The 15,172-nt window shown below is 37.3% G+C and overlaps 1 protein-coding gene across 1 annotated transcript; it reads right to left on the bottom strand.

Moving 5' to 3' along the window:
* Positions 1–23: 23 nt before the first annotated feature.
* Positions 24–13,179, bottom strand: LOC116129415 (probable serine/threonine-protein kinase PBL3). Its single transcript, XM_031415161.1, has 6 exons — positions 12,720–13,179; positions 11,031–11,371; positions 10,809–10,944; positions 9,823–9,959; positions 9,585–9,708; positions 24–825 (listed from the first exon to the last, which is right to left on the bottom strand). Exons 1-6 carry the CDS (start codon positions 12,781–12,783, stop codon positions 371–373), a joined length of 1,257 nt encoding a protein of 418 aa, XP_031271021.1. The 5' UTR covers positions 12,784–13,179; the 3' UTR covers positions 24–370.
* Between the last annotated feature and the right edge of the window lie 1,993 nt (positions 13,180–15,172).

Here is a 15,172-nt window from a genome sequence, read left to right as displayed (position 1 = left end):
CACTTCACCTAGAAGTCTTGTCAGCTTACTTTGCTAAGTTCAATATTTCCTATTCTAATTCACTTCATGTATTTTTCTCATGCTCTTCGTTTAATCATGTCATGTCATCTGAAAATAGAACCCAATATTCACTGTATGTAATCTATTTCCAAAGATGCAGACTCTACGATTTAAGGGAAATGTACACAAACAAAAATGTTCTACCCAAGTTCCAAGCAAGCACTACATATCATCAGAAAAATTCAGGTTTTAATTATTCATTCAGTACAATTCATTCAAAATTTTGCATCAAAAAATACACACTCATGTTACATCAATATTAACAAATATGGAAGCATACAAGAAATTTACAAGTAGTGTGGTCCTCAGTTCAGCGTAATCGTGGAGATTGCCGGTGATTTGGCAATGGAGAAGCATTGGGAGTCAGATGGAGCGGAGAACGTTGTTGTCTCATGGGTGACCTGTGGACTGGAACTGGGACCCTCTGCTGCTCAGACTGAGAGAGTCTAGTTGCATTGTTGGGGGCTTCAAGTCGCTCCAATGTTGCTAAAACCTCAGACATCCGAGGCCTTAGTTTAGCTTCAGTATTTAGGCACTGTAAGGCAAGGGTAGCAGCTGTATACGCTCCTTTCTGTGGGTATTGGCCCCCTAACTTAGTATCCATAATCCGAAATAATTTTCGTTTGTCAGACAAATATGGTTTTGCCCAGTCTACAAGATTCTGCTCAACACCAATTTTTGTTTTATCAACAGCACATCGTCCAGATAATAGTTCAAGCAATACGACTCCAAAGCTATACACATCACTTTTAGCCGTAAGCCGACCTGTTCAACAATGAAGATGAATTACATATTTAATTTTGATAACACAAAATACACAAAGCAAGTATTCAGACAACAGTGGCAATTCTACATCTTAAAAAATAAAAACACTGCATATACAAGAAACAATCTAATAATGCCAAAAAAAAAAAAAAAAAACCATAGAATGGAACCATACGTTCCTAGCATGTAGTCTTACTGATCATTTCATTGAAAGAGGAATCCAGAAAAGAAGAATGGAAAACAACTAGCTGATTAAATGTTGGCACACAAAATGCACAATTTACTAGGTTCAACCTCAATGCAAATTTACTTTGAAGAAAACACAAAAATATCAAATGCCTGCCCAACTTTATCATGAGACTGATTAATGTTATGTAACAAGACCCAACAAGAGGAAATCAATAACAATATAGATCTACAAGCTTCATTTAGAAAACAATGTTGTTGTAGATAATCATGCAAAATCTTACAGATATTGCATGATTAAGTGTATAAATCTATAATAGGATATTAGGATTGTAATCAATATATATTAAGAACAAATCTGTAAAATAGGAAGTTAGATTATTCATTTCCTAGATTAGATTATTTGTTTCTTAAATTAGTTCTTTATTTTCCTATATATTGATGTATAATTTATCAATACAAATAATAAGAATTACAATTAGTTCTGTGTTTTTCACATAGTATCAGAGCAATTCTAGATTGTTTTTCAATTTCATTTTCTTTTTCTCTGCCCAAGTGAGCATTATTTGTTAGTCACCCTGGAGAGTGGCCTTTTTTTTTCTCACCACCTGCCTAGGAAGAAGCCCCTCCTACCGATTGACCATTCCCTGAAGTCCGATCACTGGAGGAGCAGCGCGTGAGTCTCACGCACTACCTTTTTCATCTGCGGCAGTCTTCACATGCTAGCGCGTGGGGGCGCGTGTAACAGAGTACAGTGTTCTGATCATCCTTCCCGACTTCATCTTGATATTTCCGACAAGTCTGTATGATCAGTTCCTCAGTATCTCAGCCAGGTCAGATAAGTTTTGTTGATTTCTGTTGGTATCAGATTTCGTTCTTTGAAGAGTTTTGTTGGCTATTTGTGTTAAGGTCAGTTTGTTGATTTTTGTCTGTAAGTTGTGTTGGCTATTTGTGTTGAGATCAATTTTTCGTCTTCTTACCATGGCTGATAAGCTTATAACTGATATGGTTCCTGTAATGTCAAAAATTACGAAACATAAGCTTAATGGGTCTGATAACTATTTTGATTGGAGTAAGACAATTCATCTCTACCTGCGAAGCATTGGTAAAGATGATCATCTCACAAAAGATCCGTCTGAAGACGATTCAAAACAAACATGGTTGAGAGAGGATGCCTGGTTGTTCTTGCAGATACAGAACTCCATCAACAGTGAGGTACTTGATTTAATTAATCATTGTGAATATGTGAAAGAGTTGATGGACTATCTAGATTTTTTGTACTCTGGGAAAGGGAATGTTTCTCGTATTTTTTATTGTATGCAAAGCCTTTTATTGAGCTGAGAAACAAGATAGGTCTCTTGCGGCCTATTTTATGGACTTTAAAAGGATATATAAAGAACTTAACGTCCTTCTACCGGTGAGTGTTGATGTGAAAGTTCAACAAGCTCAACGAGAGAAAATGGCGGTTATGAGTTTCCTAGTTGGACTCCCTTCTGAGTTTGAATCTGCTAAATCTCAGGTTCTCGCCAGTTCTGAGATCACCTTCCTCCAAGACGAATTTATTAGGGTTCTTCGTACAGAAAGCACTTCATCTGTTCAGTCGAGTAGTGCTCTTGTAAGTCAGAATAATGACACCAGACGTTCATATAACAGGAGCAATAATAGAGGAGGAGGTTCAAAAAATCGTGATAATCGGAGTCAGGAGTTAGGAGGGATTGTGTGCTACTACTGTCATGAACCCGGTCATACAAAGCGCACGTGTAGAAAGTTGCAAAATGAGACCCAAAAAACTCAGTCAACTCATGTTGCCGCTATCGATACTTCTAAGAAGACGGTTATGATTTCAACTGATGAGTTTGCCAAGTTTTCTCAGTATCAAGAATCATTGAAGTCCTCATCTACTTCCATCACTGCTCTCGCCGAGTCAGGTAAACCAAATACATGTCTTATTTCCTCATTCTCCAAGTGGGTCATTGATTCTGGTGCCACAGATCATATGACAGGTAATCCTAGTCTCTTTTCAACATATCAGTCACATAATTCCTCGTCTAATGTTACTTTAGCTGATGGGTCAACTTTTTGTGTTCTTGGGTCTGGGTCTGTTAACCATACTCCGTTAATTTCCCTATCATCTGTATTGAGTCTACCACAGTTCGCTTTTAATTTAATTTCTGTGAGTAAACTCACTCGTGCTCTTAAATGTTGCATCTCATTTTTCCCTGATCATTGCCTGTTTCTGGATCTTATGACGATGCAGATTATTTGTAAAGGACATGAATTTGGATGGTTTTACATCCTTGACACACAGGTGCCCAGAACCATTGCATGTTCCAGTATTTCGACCCCTTTTGAGGTACATTGTCGGTTAGGACATCCTTCTTTACCATTGTTAAAAAAATTATGTCATCAATTTAATAATTTATCTTCGTTAGATTGTGAGTCATGTCAATTTGCCAAACATCACCATCTTCCTTCAAGTCCAAGAGTCAATAAACAGGCTAGTGTCCATTTTGAATTAGTTCATTCAGATGTTTGGGGTCCGTGTTCTATTATGTCTAAACCTAGATTTAAATATTTTGTTACTTTTATTAATGACAACTCTCGTGTAACTTGGCTTTATTTAATGAAAAATCGTTCCGAGTTTTTTTTCTTATTTTTGTGTCTTTTGTGCTGAAGTTAAAACTCAATTTAATATTTATGTGCAGACATTAAGAAGCGATAATGCCAAAGAATATTTTTTGAGTTTTTTTCAGTCTTATATGAGTCAACATGGCATTCTTCATCAATCCTCTTGTGTTGACACACCGTCCCAAAATGAAGTAGCCGAGAGGAAAAATAGGCATCCTCTTGAAACCGCCTGAGCCCTATTATTTCAAATGCAAATTCCTAAACAGTTTTGGGCCGATACAGTTTCCACGGCTTGTTTTCTAATTAGCCTTCATCTATTCTGAATAGTTCCACTACTTACAGTGTCCTCTTCCGGTCTAAGCCTTTGTTTCTTATTGCACCAAAGATATTTGGTAATACTCGTTTTGTTCATGATGTTCCAGGTAACCAAGTTAAATCCCAAATCTCTTAAATGTGTTTTTCTAAGTTACTCTCACCTTCATAAGGGATATCGATGGTATTGTCCTAGTCTTAATATATATCTGGTGTCACTAGATGTTACTTTCTTAGAAAACACTCTTTTTTTTCCTACTTTGTCTACCTATACAAGTCAGGGGGAGGACGATGACTTACTAATCTACACTGCCACATCCCTACCAGCTACTCCTACACCTGAAGCTTCCCCACCTACTGTTCCTCCTCCAGCACCACCTCCTGTCCGTCCACTACCTCCAATTCGCATTGTCTATTCTCGTCGACAGGAACCTCCTGTACCAGTCTCTTCGTCGTCAGATCCAATCTCCAGTGATCCCGATACCTGTGTTCCTCGTCAAGAAGACCCTCAGAATTCATGTCCTACCCAAGACTCTAAGTCGTTGGATCCAGCCTTAAGTGATCTTGATCTTCCTATTGCTCTTCAAAAAGGTAAACGTCAGTGTACTTATCTTATCTCTTCATTTGTTTCTTATGATCACCTATCATCTTCTTCTTGTTCTTTTACGGCATCACTAGACTCTGTCTCCCTTTCTACAACTGTTCATAAAGCCTTACCTCATCCTGGCTGGCGTGATGCTATGATAGAAGAGATGAATGCTTTAAATATTAATGGTACTTGGACCTTGGTTGACTTACCTATTGAAAAGAGACCTATTGGATGCAAATGGGTGTTTGCTGTTAAAGTAAATCATGATGGGTCAGTGGCTATGCTTAAAGCTCATCTTGTAGCTAAAGGTTATGCTCAAACTAATGGAGTGTATTATTCTGACACTTTTTCTCATGTGGCTAAATTAACTTCTGTTCGCTTATTTATCGTTATGGCGGTTTATATGGTGACCTTCAAGAAGAAGTCTACATGGAGCAACCACCTGGGTTTGTTGCTCAAGGGGAGTATGGGAAAGTTTGTCATCTTCACAAATCGTTGTATGGTTTGAAACAGAGTCCACGTGCTTGGTTTGGAAAGTTCAGTCAGGTAGTTGAAAAGTTCGGAATGACAAAGAGCAAGTCTGATTACTCAGTCTTTTGCAAACAATCAGCAATTGGCATTATTCTTCTTATCGTATATGTTGACAACATTATCATCACTGGAAGTGACACTGTAGAGATTTCATTATTTAAGTCCTTTCTTCAAACCCAATTTCATACAAAAGATTTAGGAGTGTTAAAATATTTCTTGGGGGTTGAGGTAACAAGGAGCAACAAATGCATCTTTTTCTCTCAAAGGAAATATGTACTTGACTTATTAACTGAGACGGAAAAATTGGGAGTTAGGCCATGCAGTACGCCAATGTTTCCTCATTTGCAACTTACCAAAGATGGTGAACTATTTGAAGATCCTAAGAGGTACAGAAGACTGATTGAAAAGTTGAAGTATCTAACAGTCATTTGTCCTGATATTGCGTACTCTGTCAATGTAGTAAGTCAATTCATGTCTTCTCCTACGGTTGAACATTGGGCAACGTTAAAGCTGATTGTGTGTTATCTGAAAAGAGCTCCAGGACGTGGTATTTTGTACGGAAATCATGGACATAATAATATTGAGTGCTTCTTTGATGCAGATTGGGCGAGTTCCAAGATAGATAAGAGATCCACTACAGGCTACTGTGTTTTTGTTGGTGGAAATTTGGTCTCATGGAAAAGTAAGAAGTAAACTGTTGTGTCCCCATCTAGTGCAAAATCGAAATATAAGGCTATGACCCAGTCTGTGTATGAAGTAATATGGATATATCGGTTTTTTACTGAAGTTGGTCTTATGGCCTCTTTGCCAGTGAAATTGTAGTGTGATAACCAAGCTGCTCTTCATATTGCTTCTAATCTTGTATTTCATGAACGAACTAAGCACATTAAAATTGACTGTCATTTCATTCGTGAGAAAATACAGTAAGGTTTAATCTCTACAGGATATATGAAGACTGGCGAACAACTAGGAGATGTTTTCACTAAAGCTTTGAATGGGGTTCGAATTGATTATATTTGTAACAAGCTGGGCATGATTAACATATATGCTTCATCTTGAGGGAAAGTGTTATAGATAATCATACAAAATCTTACAGATACTGCATGATTAAGTGTATAAATCTATAATCGGATATTAGGATTGTAGTCAATATATATTAAGAACAAATTTGTAAAATAGGAAGTTAGATTATTCATTTCTGTTAGGATCCCACATTGAAAGGGAAAAGGGTAGGTATATGGGTTATAAAGGCTTGGGTACCCTCCCTTGGCAAGCCGATTTTCCAAGGAGAGTTCTACCCAAGCCCATAAAAGACCCATGGCCCAGCCCAAATTGTTGAGTTATTGGAGTATGTTTCTATCAATTGGTATCAAAGTCAAGGTTGGGGAATGGTAAAAGCGGAAATGGAGACTAGAATGGGAAATGTGGAAAAAGATATGAGATCGATGAAGGAAGATTTGGGAACGATCAGAGAGTGCTTAAAGGAAATGCTAGCATGGATAAGGCGAAAAGATGAGTAGGAAACCAAAGGAGTTAAGAGGGATGGGTCAACGGAAATACCGGTGAAACAGAATTGAAACCAAGGGGAAGAGAACAGTGAACCCAATGCAAACCAGAACGGCAAACCATAGTTACTGAACGAAATCGACTAGAGTCCGGTGGCCGGAGAATCAAAATACCGATATTCATGGGGAAGGATCTGTACGTTTGGTTATTCAGGATAGAAAGGTATTTTAAGGTGTATCAGGTGGCTAAGAACGAAAGGATGAACACGGTGGTGGTATGTATAGAGGGAGATGCAATAAATGGGTTCCAATGGATGGAAATCAAAGCTCTGGTAACGATGTAGCCGACTTTTAAGCTTGATCTTCCTCATAGATTTGGTGGGTCAGAAGAGGGAAGGCCTTATGAAGCTTTGATGGAAATCTGACAGACTGACACGGTAGGGGAATATCGTTGGAGATTTGAAGCTTTGTCTGCACCTTTGTGTGAAGAAAGAGAAGAAATATTGTGGGTTGCTATTATCAATGGGCTCAAACAAGATATTAAGGCTGAAGTGAGATTGAGTCAGCCCTATTCATTGCTACAGTTTATTGAGTTAGCCCAGAAAATAGAGGAAAAGAATTGGGTTTTAGAAGAAATGAAGTTTGGGCTTAATAGAGTTGTTAAACCAGTTGGGATGTATGAGTTTAATAGAGGAATTATTTCAGTTGGGCTGGGTAAACAAGGGATAGCAAATACAATTGAGTGTGGGCTTGAGCAATATGATAATAGACTGGGCAAAGGTTTTAATGCAGCTAGGTTTGGGCTGGGTAGAGACACTGGGTCAATGGAAAACGAATCAAGGGTCCAATCAAATTTAAATCAGATTGCAAATAACTCCAAGCCACATCCCTTCATCAATCAGCCGAGATATTCCGGCAACTCTTTGCCGATGCGCCAAACTTGGGAAGAGGCACCATCTGGTGCAACGATAGCCTCTAGTTATCAAAGCCCGAGTACCACACCAAATCCACCGGACGATCACAACTTCTATCCACGGCGAACAGCTCCTTTCTCGTAAATGACAGAAATCGATGTACTTAGAGGGGCAAATATTTGTGTCATAATGTGCTTAAGATGGGGATACCATGTATGTTTTGATGATTTTTTCATATCGAGTGAATCCTTGAAGTTGGGTGATGGTTTAGCAACCATTGATGAACAAAACCCTTTCTTCTTCTACAGTGCAAAGGTGATTAAAAGGGATAGTCGCATGCTCACAACGTCTGTAGGTAAGAACACAACATGGGGGAAGACGATAAACCAAATTACTATCGCTTCCAACCAGACCCCATTACCAGCTCAACTTGACAAGGAAAAGCATCATCCTGGGGTGCCAGACATTAAAAATAAAACTTTTAGCAAGGAATTAATGGAGTCTATCAAGAAGTTTATCATCAGACCAAGTGGTAAGGAAGTTTGGATTGGCAAAACACTTATCAATGAAAATTCGACACTAAATGAGCATGTTATTGACACTCTGTGCAAAGGAATCATCGCACCGTTTATAATGCCACAGGGTCTTGGTAGCTCAAATGAGGATTGGCTCCTTTCTTAGGCTACATTGAAGCTGGAAGCAGAAAATGAGACTTTTAAGCAAATTTTTGTTATTGGACACTTCCCCCCTACTGATCAGCGCCTTCTTATTCAATGTTTGAAGTAGGAAGGCCACATGGTGGCGATGGTTGGAGTCAAAATAAATGAGACTCCAACACTAAACGAAGCTAATAAGGGGATTGCTATGGGCACTTGAAGTGAAATGGCCAGAGAGAGTTTCGGAAATTATCATTTTGGATAGCGATTTCAATTCCTTGGTTACCAGTTTTAGCTGTGGAAGATGTGCTTACGATAATATCCAAAGGCATATCCGACTTGAGATCACCATTGTTATTGTAGGGTTACTGATAGCCATTATCACAACAGCTGACTTTAAGGATACCTCAATTATAGCAAAATTCCCATCTCCCCACCTTGAGGACAAGGTGGTTCTTCAAGGGGAGGGTTTTGATAAGACCCCAACTCATCCAACTCAAATTTACAAAAGGAATAATAAGGGCAAATGGCATGGTGTGCAAGTAGGAGTTGGTTATCCACGTGACAATTATAATGGAATTGGTGTGACATTTGTGAGTATAAATTGAGGGATAGGAATTTTAAAAGGTAGAGAATATTTTGGTGGGATATTAGAAGGGAGGCCCCTAGCTCCTCGAATTGCTAGGTTATCGTTACATTCAGTATTGTTTTCTTAATCTTTCTTCATTATTGTTGTTATCCATTTCTGTATCAATCAATATAGAGGTATATTCACATTAGTGCTCTCTCAATTGTCTTTGATCTGTGTTGAAATATTGTTCTGTTTGGGTATATTGTACTCTATTTGGGTTGTGTTGAGTGTTAAGAATCCAGGTTCCTATCAATTAGTATCAGATTATTGAGTTATTGGAGCGGGTTCCTATCAATTGGTATCAGAGCATGATCTTACGCCTATGTGGCAACGCACGCGTGACAAGCTGACCTTGGGCCCAAGCTGCTACCCCGAGAAAGGGCATGGAGGCCTGAGGAAAAAAGGATTCGCGTAGTCACCCAAGGGGTAAAGAGGCCGACGAGGATAAAGAAGCCAACGTGGACGTTGGTTGCGGAAGCGTGGTGGAATGTTAGAATCTCACATTGAAAGGGAAAAGGGTGGGCATGTGGGTTATAAAGGCTTGGACACCCTCACTTGACAAGCCGGTTTTCCAAAGAGAGTTCTGTCCAAACCCATGAAAGACCCATGGCCCAACCCAAATTGTTGAGTTATTGGAGTAGATTTCTATCAATTTCCTAGATTAGATTATTTGTTTCCTAGATTAGTTCTTTATTTTCCTATATATTGACATATAATTTATCGATACAAATAATAAGAATTACAATTAGTTCTCTATTTTTCACAAATGTAAATAAAAATAGTATATAACATCGATGTTCTACATACCTGTAGCAACATATTCAGGTGCTGCATAACCATGAGTACCCATAACTTGCGTGGAAACATGAGTTCTATCACCAGTGGGGCCTGCCTTGGCCAAACCAAAATCAGAAAGTTTTGCATTAAATTCCTGCATCCCAAATGCATTGTTATCGCCAGTAATGTGCATAAATCTAATGACGTCACATTATTTACGCAAACTACAGGCAAAGCAACAATAAATTATCCGTTTCAATAAGCATACCGCATCAAGTAGAATATTAGAAGCCTTAAAATCACGATATATAACTTGTGATTTTGCATCATGAAGGAAAGAGAGCCCTCTGGCAGCACCTATGGCCACTTTTATCCTTACTGTCCAAGAAAGCGGCTGGAGTCCTCCTGAAAAAAAAAAAAACATTAAAGGTTAGATCAAGGAGCTTTATAACATCCCAACATTTCATTCCTGAGCTGGTTTTAAGGGAGAATAGCTTTTGTAGAACCTATATTCTTGCAAATATAAGATTTTGTGGAACTTATATTCATGCAAATATAAGCTTTGTAGAACCTCTATTCATGCAAATATAAGCAAGAAAACTCAATAGAAAAATGGAACAGCAGATCCTAGCATAGGGGGTATCTATGGGCAGTGGAATTGTAACCGAGTAAAGCCATATATTTAGTCATTATTTTAATTCCTATGGTCTAATCAATGTCATCCGCAGTTTTCAAAATTCAGATGCATCTCAGATATCTGTATTGAGAAGACAAGCGTGCAAATCTTAAAGCAAACTGAAGCAAATAAGGACATCCAAAAGGTCAAGGATAATCTTGTGCCATTTTGCAAATTGATCCTTCTTTTCTCTCTACACTGTTTTAACAGGGTAATTTTTCCCTTGGTTATGCCTCTTGTATAAATTCATTCCACAAGTAAAAGGAAGATGAAAGTAGCATGAATGACAATAAATACTAAATTTCCACCTTAACCTGTATCTTCTTGCCAAAATGACAGTAATAGAAATTTTTGGTTCTACATTTTTGCTATTTTTTTCATTAGAGTAAACAACTTAATTTAGCCACATAAATTTTATAGAAGAGTAGTCAATTTTCCTGCAAGAAGAACTGCAGAGTAGGAAAGGTCTTTTATTGCTTGTATTTTGGTTCCTTGGCAACTTGAGCATTAAGTAAAACAAATGACCTGTATGGAATAGTGTACAGCAATTTTTCAACATCGTAGAAGGCATTACTTACTTCTGAACAAATGATTTTCTAGGCTCCCTTTGGGCATGAATTCATAGACCAAAAGGCGATTCTCACCCTCCAAGCAATATCCAATTAATTTAACCAGATTTGGATGATGAAGCTGTCCAAGGTAATTAACTTCTGTCTGAAACAAATTGGGAAGCAAAAAATTGTAAGGAAGAGCAGAAAATATCACATAAAAAATAAAAAAATAAAAGGAGAAAAACTTACCAACCACTCCTTGTGGCCTTGGAAACCTTCCGGTTTAAGCTTCTTGACAGCAACAACCATTCCTGATCCAGGCTTAGCAGGTGAAAGTGTGTGCTCATCTATCCATCCTTTAAAAACATAACCAAATCCACCTTCACCAAGAAGACTGTCAGGACGAAAGTTTCTGGTAGCATTCTTGAGCTCATTGAATGTAAAGGCTTTCAAATTTGGAGAAGACAATATTTCACCCTCAGACCTTGGTGTAGGAAGACAGTCAGAATGGCCTTTTTCACTGCAAGATGGGATGGTTAGAGTGGAAGGAGTAGAAGAACGGCTGAATTTACTGGAAATCCTTGAGGCTCCTGATTCCAGAAGAGAAACGTAAGTTCCAGATTTTCAAATAATGGGCTAACAACAAAAGAAGGCTGTTTCTAACATGACAGTTGTCCAAATCAAAATCTATATAGCACTAAGGGTCTATCTTAGATAGTGTTATGTGTTTCACAAACCCTTCGCCCTCAAAGGCGCAATTTTGAACATGACTAAAATGAAAGATGTATTACATCAAAATTAAGTATAGATTATTTGAATGTCACTCTCCAATTAGGTAAAAAGCCAACCTAACTGACAAGCTGTTAAACATCAAGCTTCTTCTCACTACTCATTTTGATAAATAAGACACAAAATATTACAGATTATATGCAGTACTCCAAACCCCTCTACTTTTCTCAAGTTTCGTGGACTTCACTATTGCTATACAGGAATTATTTTCCAGCCAAACCTTGCTTCTACAGATTTTTGTTTGCTAATATTTTGGGGGGGAAAGTCCTAAGGCGTCTTATTTATGGCTATGCATCCAAGCAACACCTTCCCTTTCATCTGAGAGGTCGAAATATAACCCAAAGGAATGAGGGAAGGCTACTGGCCTCTCCAAAATCTAAAAAATGTAACTTGTCACGGCTGATTCAAAAAGAAACAGTTGTTAACCCCGAAAGCAAGTCCTATGTGCTTCTTTCTTTCCCAGTATGTTAAGCATAAACTGAAACAATTGACAATTCAGAAACTGGCAGCCATAAACTTAAATAAAGTATCATTACCCCGGCACAGATCATTTCCTATTCGCTAATTGAAGCCAAAAACAAAAAGCAAGCATCAGAGCTTAAGAATAAACAGTCAAACCCCTTTTTCTTTATTTAATTTAAAACAACGAACCCAATTGCAAAGTAAAAGCTCTTTCAAAAACCATATCATAAAAAATTGAATCAAACAATGAGCAAAAACTATGTAGATCTATCTATACACTAATTCAATACCCAGCTTCAAAGAATGTGAAGGAAAATTAAATAAAAATCATAATCTTCTTAGTCTCTGTAAAGAACCGAAATTTCACAAAGAACCCGCCTCAACAGTAATTATTTACACCTAAACATTGATGGTCGAAAAACAAAATGGAAAGAGAGTATCTTCATACATAGCTTCACCAGAATTTGATTCTACAAACACTACCAAACCAAATGACTGTATACATATAAGTTAAAACAATTCATTTACTGATAGAAATCACAGCAAACACAAAAAAACAAAAACAAAGCCAAAGAGAAAGAGAAAGAGAAATCAGTATTATAAAGCCATGACAACACAAACCCATGAAAAATATTCAAATAAAAGAACTAAAGAGAAAACATAACTAATAAAAAGAAAGAGAAATACCAGAAGTAGGCTGAGGACTCTGGGTGGAATCTACTCTAGCTGAAGAACGTAGACAGTTGCCCATAACTTAACTAACTGACAAATATTATAAAATAAAATAAAAATTTGCTAGTTCTGGTGATATTAACTAATCAAAGAAGTTATGATAATAAGTAAAGTCCTCGAAGAAGTAGGATTGTGAAAGGAAAAGAAAACGTATAGTTTGGAGGGTCAAGCGGGAGTCTTTACACAAGAAAAATGAAGACAAGTATATATGGATGTAAGTAAATGGAAATAGATAAGAAGGAGCAAGGAACATGAAGAAGAAGAAGAAGAAGAAGAAGAGGAGGAGGAGGAGGAGGAGGATGTGGGTTTTATTTTGTTTATATGCGTCTTCCGCGTAGAGACTTGCGGGGGAGTTTGGGCCCTGGATGACTTTGGCTGCCACCAACACTCCCCTGCCCTTGACTCGGTTAACTCTTCATTTCACTTTCATCTCCTTTATTTATACTTTTCTCTCTCCCCTTTTTTTCTTTTAATTTGTTTTAATAACGCTTAAAATTCAAATAATTATAAATATCTTTTCAAGATCAACTTTTATATTTATTTTAATATTTTTTAACCTTTGAATTTCAGTTTTGTAAATAGATTTTCTAACTTCATCTATATCTTAAATGGTAAGTTAACTTCGTCAATTTTAATATATATGTAATTCTCTAGTACTACAATTATATTATGGGTGCTTTTGGATATGAGACATATAAGATAATAGGGTAATCTTCGTTTATTTTACAAGATTTCGGTGTTTGACTTGCAAATAATAAAACAACAATGCTACAGACACCAAGGTTTTTACACCGAAACTTTGTGCCAGTCTACGTGTCTCCTGACTCAGACCATTCAACACATTTAACGTTATTAAAAAAAATTTTAAAATATAAAAATTTGAAAAAAAATCTGGATTGGACAGGCGTCCATTTGGCCATCCATTGTGTAATGGACGCCCGTCCATAAGGAATGGACGATCGTCCTTTTTTTTTTTTTTGGACGGGCGTCCCTACTCTAATTAAAAAGCTTCAAGCTTCAAGTTCTAACTTCTCATCTTCCATAACCTTCTGCAACTCACCCGACGTTGTTTCAAAGCTCATAACCAATGGCTTCTTCTATGCCTTCCTCTACTTCTTCTTTCTCTACTTCTTCTTTCTCTACAGTTTTTCATACTTTCGCACAACCCAAAACCCAGGAAAAGTTATGGATTGCAAAGAGAACCCATGCTGCAAAAAGGCAGATTTAGATGACCCAAGTAAAGATTTGATTGAGGGAGTCAATGAAGAAGCCATGGAAGGCCATGAAGAAGAAGAAGTGGCGTCAAAAAAGCACATGGGTTGTGCGAAAGCGTGAAAGACATTTTTTTTTTTTAATATATATATATTAGTTATAGCATTTTTGGCTTCCTAGCGAGAAAAGAAGCTTCACCTATTTTGGTGCAATTTTTTCGATGGATATAGCATTTTTTATAATAAAATATTACGAAAGTCTTTTATTGTAAATAGTGTTTACTGTTAGTAATGTTGGGGGTAATCCGATACCCTCCCTCTGGGATTAAAACATTACCGGGTAATCTTATTTTTTTACTTATTTTGCCCTTAATTAAATGTCATTTCAGACACAATTGTCCTTAAATGTCTACCAAATAATAATTACTCAACCCCCTACATTTGAGAAATTAGCTATAATACCCGAGCGACAAAAAATGTTAAAAGTTAACAAAATACCCCCAACCACCCATAACCACTGCTGACTGTTACTCACCACCACGGCCCATCGACGTCATTCGCTGTAATGGTGCACGACTGGCAAGATTTGGTCAGTTGTGCGCCGGTAAGGCCTTTTCCATGATCCATGGCAGCAAACGGCCAAATCTATCATTTTCATGGTCGTTTCACAGCCAAAGATATAGCCGTGAAATGGCCATAGATGTGACCATGAAACGACCATAGATTTGTGATCCATGGCCAAAAATGGCTTTGTCGACACACGGTCGTTCATATACAACCAGTCATGTGTCATTTCGTCGACTGCCAGTGGCAGTTGACAGTGGCTTGGGGTGGGGTGGGTGGGGATGATTTTGTTACAAATTAAAGTTTTATACGGTTTGGGTGTTTTAACAAAAGTTCAAATGTAGGGAGTTAAAAGAAATTATTTAAAAAAATAATAATAAAAAATACTATTATATTAATATTTAAAAATGAGAGCAATTTAGTAATCTATATAACATACTCACTCATTTATCCTCCCAACCAAACATGTTATTCACCAATTTATTCGAACCAACTAAACACATTTTCTAAACATTCCTAGTAATTTTCAAGATGATCTATCTTTTTGTTAATGTAATATCCTCCTATAATAAAATATTATATAATCCAAACATCTCTACTATTAAGGTTATTGTAGTTGGACAAATAAATCTA

Source organism: Pistacia vera, unplaced genomic scaffold (genome assembly GCF_008641045.1).
Source record: "Pistacia vera cultivar Batoury unplaced genomic scaffold, PisVer_v2 Contig211, whole genome shotgun sequence".
NCBI lineage: Eukaryota > Viridiplantae > Streptophyta > Magnoliopsida > Sapindales > Anacardiaceae > Pistacia > Pistacia vera.
The sequence above is the reverse complement of the archived record's forward strand: the minus strand, read 5'-3'. Positions and strand labels throughout refer to the sequence as shown.

Coding starts and splice junctions, on each gene's coding strand:
- LOC116129415 (XM_031415161.1), bottom strand. CDS start 12,783: ATGGGCAACTGTCTACGTTCTTCAGCTAGAGTAGATTCCACCCAGAGT. Junction 11,372..12,719: donor GAGTCCTCAGCCTACTTCTG/GTATTTCTCTTT, acceptor TTCTGGAATCAG/GAGCCTCAAGGATTTCCAGT. Junction 826..9,584: donor ACCTGAATATGTTGCTACAG/GTATGTAGAACA, acceptor ATTGTTGAACAG/GTCGGCTTACGGCTAAAAGT.